At 43.6% G+C, this 9,058-nt stretch overlaps 1 protein-coding gene across 2 annotated transcripts in view; it reads right to left on the bottom strand.

Annotated features, from left to right (window-relative positions):
* The window catches only part of LOC103360195 (receptor-type tyrosine-protein phosphatase U), a 209,611-nt gene that overhangs the window by 35,381 nt on the left and 165,172 nt on the right, over positions 1–9,058 (bottom strand). Inside the window, exons 14-17 of one of the 2 annotated variants that reach the window (XM_008285875.1) lie at positions 8,845–8,983; positions 7,813–7,836; positions 7,430–7,584; positions 6,335–6,522 (exon numbers count right to left, since the gene is read on the bottom strand). In XM_008285875.1, coding sequence (XP_008284097.1) covers positions 6,335–6,522; positions 7,430–7,584; positions 7,813–7,836; positions 8,845–8,983 — 506 coding nt within the window. The remainder of the gene's footprint in view (positions 1–6,334; positions 6,523–7,429; positions 7,585–7,812; positions 7,837–8,844; positions 8,984–9,058) is intronic. The other variant, XM_008285876.1, reaches the window with a different exon arrangement.

Here is a 9,058-nt window from a genome sequence, read left to right as displayed (position 1 = left end):
TAAAATGTGGATGTAAACTGCCACAAAACTACATCAAATAATGTTGGTGCTTATTGTTCCCTCGCTTGCTGAATGCTTGTAGTCTCAGAGCGGTGAGATAAGGCTGAAGGCAGAGGAGCTGTCGACCACCTGCCTCCTGGATGTCTGCTCAGCCGAATTATAACACAGCTCCTCATTCCCCATCATCTCGCCTGTCTGCACGGACGAACTATCAAGCGTTTACTCTCACAAGTCGTCATTATTCAACCCTGGGGCCAAATTAAGCCTGCAAACAGACCCTTCAGATCTGCGAACAAAACACACACACACACACATATACAGCCATACCAGAATACCCCCAGCGGTTCTCAGCCACTAGAGGAATTTGGTGAAACTCTGCCCAAGTCTGCATGCTGAGCAGAGGATTACAACGCAGTTTCCCCCCGCAGAGAGCCAAGAACCAGCAAAATCCTGCCTGGGATTACACCCTCCTCCTCCTCCTCCTCCTCCTCCTCACTTCTTCCTCCTCTTTTCAAGCACTCCCTCTCTGGGTTCCTCTCTGAGTCTAGTTACTCTTCATCACTTCTCTCCCTGTCCACCTCTTCCTTCTTTTTTTTTTTCTTTCTCCTCCTCCTTCCTGTATATTTTTGACACTAGACCCCTCTTTGTTTCTCTCCCACCACTCCTCGGCTCGGCCCTCGAGAGAGAAGCGAGGAAGAAGAAGAACAGCATGGGAAGAAAAAACAACACAGAACGGTGGAGGATTGATTAGAAACCCTCAGTGGCGGGGATCAGTGGGGTGGTTTGGTTAAGAGCATCATGTAAAATGAGTAAAATGAGATTATGACACCGGTTCAGTCGTGAACCAATGACACTTTTTAAAAATCGTATCATTACGTTCTATCAACATCTGGCCAGATCTCATCGTGTGCGTTGTTAGCTTGTCCTCGGAAACGGTTCAATTCAACTGCCGTCCTCGGGTTTCTCTCAGGTATTCCACCTCGCTCCAACCTGTCATCCACTCTTATCAAAATTTGTACCTATGAATCATGAATTTTCCAGTGATGAGATTCATAATCCCCGCCCGCCCTTCCCTCCACAGTCAGTCAAAATCCAATCAGAGATGTCCAAAATAACTGCTAGAACACAATGTTCTTGGCAAATAATAAAACAGAGAGAATAAACAAGCCGGACAGATGCTACCAAAAATGCTGCATGAGGTAGCTGGTGTTCTTCAAAAATAAGCTCCGTAATTCGGTGAGCCCCCACGGCGGCTAAACTTTGAATCAGTGTTTCAATGAGTCCATCATCCTTCCTAACCTCAGCCTCAAGGTGCAAAGTGGTATAATGAAAGTTTTGAGTTCTCCAGTAAAGCTCCGCCGTTGTTTACTCGTAATTTTCTGCGGTGGGAATATGACAGCGGCTGCCACACATATAAGTCCCTTTACAACTCACTGTAAATTCTTGATCAATGTTTTTACAGAACACATGTAGTCTTGAGGGAAATAAAAAACCTATACCTGCCAAGGGAGTGTAATATGATACTCCTCATCATTTTCCTTCATAATAGAGAGAGACACTCCATCAAAACACATACTCTTACCACAGAGGGGGAAAGAAGAAAAAAAACAAACACACACACACACATACACAAAGAGGTGTGTATTGATTTTTAGAGTGGAGTGTGTTTTGCCCGTGAGGGACAGTTTAATGAGTCTACAAGCAGAGTTCCAGAGGGGGAAACCACGAACCACAGACAAAAGATGTTTTCTGTTTTTTTTTTTTTCATGAACGCCATAGGCCACGGGTGACAGAGATGGACTTCTCCCCAGGGTGCGTGAGCTCAACTCTCAGCCGCAATCGTTCCGCTGGGGAGACACGTTCAGAGACCTTCGTTATGTAGCCTGAATCACACGACTGGAGATGGCCACCGCCAGATAGAGACGGCAGGAGCAGCGTTCGGCATAAGAAGCATGTCTGTGCTCACCGTTCAATCAAGACCTAACCCTCTGTAGTAGAAAAAGAAAAAAGAAAGGAACCTAGCCTAACCAAGCAGCAGTGATCTGCCAAGTAAGTGATTTGCAGCACAGTCTTCTGCAAATTATGGTGCATTTGCATTGCAACATATATTGCAGGCGGGGATAAACATCGCTACTGGGAATGGATATTTGGAGGTTAGAGGGAAGAGGAGCTTTCGTCTCACACATTTATCCCTCTGTGGCTTTTCATCTTCCCAGACTGCCCCTTCCACTCGTTGCTGCAATCTGTTAGCAGTGGACAGGGCGACTCACGAGGTAGAGCTGGAAGCATTTAACCTCATCAGGCCCGCCGTCACGACAGAGGTCTTCTCTGGGCTCAAATGAGGATGATTTATTCATATGCACAGCATTGGTGCGATCCAGATGCCTTCTTAACCTTGGTAATTAATTTCAGTGGGTGGTGAGGACGGTGATGTCAGACTGATGGCCTCCCACACCACTCACAAGAACCTTTCTGACTAACATGGCCTCTTGAAGCTCCCAGTTATCCACAACATGCAATAACTGAACATGAACTTTCTCGCTGCTGACTTACAGCCAACAAAGAAGACCAAACAAACTTATGTGAGGCACTTCATCATGATACCATCGGGGTGAGACAAGAAATCGTGCCCTGAATATATTTAAAGTTCCTTATATGTGGGGTTTGGCATCAGTTTCTTACACCGTAGGCTCCTTCTTCTGCCGAGTACACAAACCCAGAATCTCTCCGTGTCTTTGAGCGAGGCCTGCAGTGCTAACGGTGCTGCCAATTAAGGTCATCCACTTCTGCTCAGGGAGGCTTCGGGGTAGAACTAGGACATGTCCAAGAGGTGATACCCTCCGGCTGCTGTGGAAGCACCTGGACAAACCTCAGAGGAAGCTGTCTGCTGCGACTTTAACCCAGATAAGTTGCTTTAAAATGGTTCAGTGGATGGATGGATGGCCGCCCTGTCCCCCAAAAATAACGTTCCCATACGACAAAACTGCATTTATTGACTTTTTACCAATACATTTCTAAATTTGATATTTTTTCAATTTAGAGTTGCTCCTTTTCAGCCAACTAATTATTTATTAGATTCACTGGAACGTCCCGACTTTGGAAACTAGAAAATGGAGCAGAAGCTTCAAACACACTGTGAAAGTGTCGTATTTTAACCAAAATGTTTTCCAACACCTAACCAAGTAATTTTAGTGTCTGAGTTTAACAAAGTGACAAACATGCAGTTATCACTTTGACGGTGTCGACCACAACATGATATTTTTCTAAATCTAACCGTGTGGTTACCTAACTGCAAGTAAACACTAAACTGGGTTGAAGTCCTGGTACTAAATAATGCCTCAGATTCTGCGGCTCAGGATTTTTCCGACTACACTGCAGCCCTTTGTGTGAGCAGATATGTCCGTCTCTACATGCATTTCTTTTAAAATGTAAATGAAAATGCAGTTTAGTGTTATAAGATGTATTGATGTGTCAACTGCAGGTCTCCAGTTTAATACATCAGCTAAGTTATGTGGTGCACAGGTAAAAGCAAAGGCACCCATTAGTCACATACCACAACCTACAGTTTCAATGCAGACGGTTACCTTGTGCATCATTGACAAAAGCAGGCGGAGCTGCTTTATGTTTGAGTGTCTTTGACTCAATGTCAATGACACTTCTATGGTGCTCCACACCTCCAAAGTACTCCTGTCACAACTGTTTGAGTATGACACTTCTCCTCACTGATGGCACAACACTATGGAAAATGCAGGAAGCATTTCTCTCACGATGAGAACTCAGATTGTGAAACAACCCTGGCAACCTTGGTACAAAAAACAAATGCAAAACATTCAATAGGTGACGCATACGTGGAGGTAACTTTCTCATTTTGTGTGTGAAAATGAAACAATGCTGCCCGTCACAATGCTAACTGCTGTCTGCTGTCTGCTGGTATGACGATAATCAGCTTCAAATGAAAGGAAATAGTTTAATCAGGACAAACGAGGACTAAATCTGCTGGACCTTAGATTCTACGGTCTGTCATTCAAAACGGCAAATGTTGGAAACTGATGGAATAAAAAAAAGACATGGATAGATACTGTCGGACAGGTTGATATTGTTTTATATTTCTTGACCTCTTTGCATGTTTGAGGTCCCAAAGTCCTTTGCTGCCCAGGTTTTTCTGCTGACTGATGTGGTTTCCTTCATAATCTTAATGTCTTTTCTCCTAAAGCTGTTTATGTTTACAGGGTCGTCGGCTACATTGGCTGTAAAACACCTTCAAAGCATCACATTTCGACCATCATGTCTGACCGTGGGGACTGTGTTTTTGGGGTTTAACACTTCTCCTTTCTTTCTTTCAACAAAAGCCACATTTCTGTGTGTATTTTCATCTCATTTCAACAGCGCTGTCGACCAAAAGCTTTTTGTTCAGGTGTGCTTTTGTGTGCCCGTCTTTGAGAAGTGGAGTCTTTCTCGGTCCGTGGAGACCAGCGTCAATGCAGACAATGTCTATCTTGAGATGCTACCAGAATAACTCAGATTCCTCATGATGACCTTAGTGGTGATGCTTGCACTCCTCCTGGCCTCTCTCACGGCCATTCTTGTCAGTGCAGGAGTCACTTTTGTCTTCCTCCTGTGCCATTTGAGGTTTTTCTCTGTGTGGAGCTTCTTGCACTTTCTGATTCTGCTTTGCACTTCAGCCACAGGAACTTGGACATACTTGAATATGACTTTATAGTCTTGCCCCTGCGTTTGAGCAGCTGCACGCCACAATAGACCAAAATAGCAACTCACCATGTGGCCGGATGTACTTATAAGTGATGTATAGTGTATTAGAATGCTGTAGAACAGGGTACATATTACCTGGACCACCTGGAGTGGTACAGAAGGTGCATTTTCTCCACAACTTGAACATGGATTTTTCTTTTTTTTTTTTGTAAAAAAGGTAAAAAACAAACATCAAAACAATTCAAATGTATCATTAACATCTAAAACATAATATCTCCTCATCTTTTGACACCTGTTTGTTTGTTTCCAGCCAGAAGAAGCCACTATAGAAGCATCATGGTCCTGTCTACATCCTGGGAGAGGAGGTGGAGGTGGTGGAAAATTACAAATATCTTGGAGTTCGGCTGGACAACAGACTAGACTGGAAATGCAACACTGACTACATCTACAAGAAAGGTCAGAGCAGACTCTACTTCTCAAGGAAGCTGAGATCATTCAGTGTCTGCACCAAGATGTTGCAGATCTTCTATAAGTCTGTTGTGGAAAGTGCAATCAGCTTTGCAGCCGTCTGCTGGGGCAGTAGCATCAGAACCAGAGACTTAAAGAAGCTAAACAAGCTGATGGGGAAAGCTGGTTCTGTGCTGGGGATAACTCTGGAACCACTGGAGCTGATTGTTCAAAAAAGAATGCTGCACAAGATGATGAAGATGATGGAGGATTCTTCTCACCGTCTCCACAACACAGTGAAGAACCAACAGAGTGTGTTTAGTGGGAGGGGGCTTCGCTGTCGAACGGAGAGATACAGGAGTTCCTTCCTGCCATCAGCCATCACCTTAAAAAACAAATCTGACTGACTGATGGTTGTTGTTGTTGTATAGAATGTATGTTATATTGATTTTAAAAAAAAGTGAGCTTTTACAAGATTGAATTTCCCTTCTGGGATAAATAAAGTATTTTTCATTTCATTCATTTCATTTCATTATAAATCAAAATTTGACATCAAAATGAATAATTTCACTTTGACTGTAAGGTGTCCTGCTATGGACAGATGCCGGCTTCACTGTGGTCCAACCTTGCCTGGAAATATTTACAAATTATAAATACTGTAACATGTAGGTTGAGAGGGGATTATACAAACTCACATCTCAGATCACCTGAATGTGTCGCAGAAATTCTGTGAGTAATGAAAATGGTTTTTTTCTCTCTCTCTTAGAAAATTCAATAAAAATCTAAAATACAGAACACAAAAAAAACTAAACTAAAAGGTGAAAAAGCCTCAAATTGCAATGTTGAATTATGTATAACACTAGAGTTCGGCGTCCTTGCCTTTGGTTCTCTCACTTGCTGTATGTTAGGAGCGAATGGACCAATTACATTTACATGCTGCTGAATTTAAACCGGTTATTTGAGAACACAATCATGCTGCGAATATGGACATTTTACACTTTTCGCTAAAATAATACTGCCCTCTGTTGTAATTGTCCACAGCACTCCAAAGCAGCGCACCGGCAGCGATACTTTGCACCGCTGCTCATTTCATGTTGTCAGAGTGGAAGAGTAATAGCTTACTGTGCTGTCTCATAATGTCAGAGTGTAAGGAAAGAGTGTAACGGCGCTCTTTCACCTCGTATTCCTGTTTGAAGCCGTAGCCCTCGGCGGTCTTCATCTGGTTGATGTGCTGGAGGAGGTCAGCCACCCGCACGGCCGGGTGCAGCTGTCCGGTGTGGTAGGGCGAGCCTTTGCGTCCACACTGGTGCCTCGGGGAGCCTCCCAGCAGGCTGCTGGCCTCATTCACCGAACTGCGAGCGTCACCTGAACCACACAGTTGCAGCTTTAGTGAGAGTTTGGAGAACAGGGCTACGATGTTAAATACTAACCAACTTTTGTAGCACTTGCACGATAATATTGGATAATATTGGATAATATTGGATCACATGATGGCACTTTGTATGTCGTTACTAACACATACAGTACAGTCTGTGTTTGAAATGCTTTGTCTCAGCAAAGGTGTCTGCATTTGTATACATCAAACAGATCAGGATCTGTACTAACTTCACAGTAAACAACTTTGTCTTTACTCCTCTGTGACAATATTAGAAAGCAGTGAATTACAAATCATGTATTGAATGTAACGCTGTTCTCTTACAGCTCTTCATGTCCCAGAACATCATGCTAACACTGGTGTTTTCTCTCAGCAACGTTTTGACTGCAACAACAGAAGTGCTGGGTACACTATCCATCTTGCAATAACTGTACATCTGTATATTTATCATGTCATTCATGTACATATCTATATGTAAATTCACTGTAACTTGTACACTAATTATATCTTTATTTTTAGCCTCTTTGTACTTTTGTAATCTTGTCCTGCTTTTATCTGCATCCAGCTGCTGTAACATGTAAATTTACCAGGTAAGGATCAATAAACTTTATCTTATCTAAATCTATACAAATAAGTTTCTTCACTTCTGCCACTTTCAGGCTTTCTCGTGAGATTCTTTGTGCAACAGCTGCAGGCGGTGACAGTCCTCTCACTGAGGAATATTTCTCACACAGGATGATGATTATCTTGGAAACTGATTGAAACATTTATGGAGTGGATGAGTGACAGCCAGCAAGATTACAAAGTGAGGAGAGACGTGCGTCACTGTGCAACAACGCTAAGCTTGTGTACACTGTGCGGTGCACGTGCGAGCAGTCTCAGGTGCTTTTGTCTTACTTCGCGTGCCGCAAGTATGCGCATCCATGAAGGAAAGAGCCATCCTTTCATCCTCCTGTAGGGTGCTCTGATCTGTGAAACTGCGCTCCATGGAGCCCATGTGGCTCTTCTCCTGCCGGTACGTAATGGGCGTCTTATTCATGTTCACCGGTTTCCTGTAAACGGATAGTTGACATACGGGTGAGATTGTAACAGAGAGAAAAAAAAAGTGAGAAAACACATTGTTGTAGGAGCAACGTGAAGGTAAAGGTGGCGAAATGATAGATTTGGTGAGAAAAGTGCTTCATTGTTTTTCGTCTACAATTTATGACTGACAGCCAGAGCACGAGCATGTGCATGATGGATCAAAAACGATGGAAAAGCAAAGAGGTGGAGTCACTTACGGATAATAAGAGTAGTAGTCCCTTCTGGCAAGAGTGCAGGAGAAGGAGAAAAAAAAAAAGAAATCCAGAAAAAGAAGAGATGTGAGATGAAAGCAATGTCAGCTGAGGGCAGAATGCATTGATTACAGCGAAAATGAGAACCATCCTCTCATGGGTTCGGCTGTGCAGGCGGCCATATGACACATGCGAGCGTATCAAGCAGGTGCTGACAGACCAAACCACAGCGAGGCAGAAAAATGTGCGTTTCTTTCAATCGAATATGTCTCAGTGTTACACTTCAAGGACTAGACCATGTGGCTTCCTGTCACAGCAAATTTAGCAATCAATTCTCTAAGAGCGAAATTCACGGTGGCTTAGGAGAGGAAACCCGGGCTAATGTGCCGAGCAGTGGTGACTCTCACAATCAACATTATTCAATATTACCCTGAACGCTGCGTCAGCAATTTCAATAATGATCGGTGGAACTCTGACTAACTCCCCATTTGGCATGTCAGCTTCTTTAGATTTCAATATGTCTTATTTAAGTCGGGCAGGTTAAGCCCAATTTGAGACTTTCACTCGGGGAGGACTACGGCTAAATAACTGCAGAGCCGTGGGTGCAGATGATTTTCTGCAAACCTGTGGGATCATTGGCTAATAATCTCTAAAAGCACACCTTTTCCCTCCCAATTAGCATCTCATTTGAGGGTCAGGCCTGTGCTTGGTGTGCGTAATTAAGTGTCTAATTGAATTGCATCCGCCTTTAATTAAATACTTCACACTCAGATAGGCACCGCAGATGAGAGTTGTTTGGTCCCTCTGCGGCGCCATAAGGGAAGGAAAACAACGCGCTGCGCTGGCTGTTGGTCCAGCGTCTTCCCCCAAACAAGCGTGACCTTTTCGAAAAGTTCAGCAAGTATAAAAACTGATCACTGAACTGTTCCAAAAAAAAACATAAAGGGGCGGGAAAAAAAAAAAACAATGTGGGAGATTCGGTGTGATTGTGCATAATGAGGCATGTTTTGTAGCGAGCGATTATCAGGAGCTGTTTACCCTTTCTTAATGATGATGATGACGGCACCCAGCAGGAGGATGAGGACTACCAGACCTCCAGCGCACACGCCGAGAATCAGCCCCATCTCCTCGGAGTGTTGAGACACCTCCAGAGCTTTGCGGTGATCTTTGCAGGCCGCTAGAAGCAGGAACAAAGAACACTGCTGCATTAAAACAGGCGTAATGCAAATATTGTAATTAACCTTTTGAGCTG

The sequence above is a fragment of the Stegastes partitus genome, unplaced genomic scaffold (genome assembly GCF_000690725.1).
Source record: "Stegastes partitus isolate 25-593 unplaced genomic scaffold, Stegastes_partitus-1.0.2 Scaffold420, whole genome shotgun sequence".
Lineage (NCBI taxonomy): Eukaryota > Metazoa > Chordata > Actinopteri > Pomacentridae > Stegastes > Stegastes partitus.
This window is presented reverse-complemented; position numbering and strand designations above follow the sequence as displayed.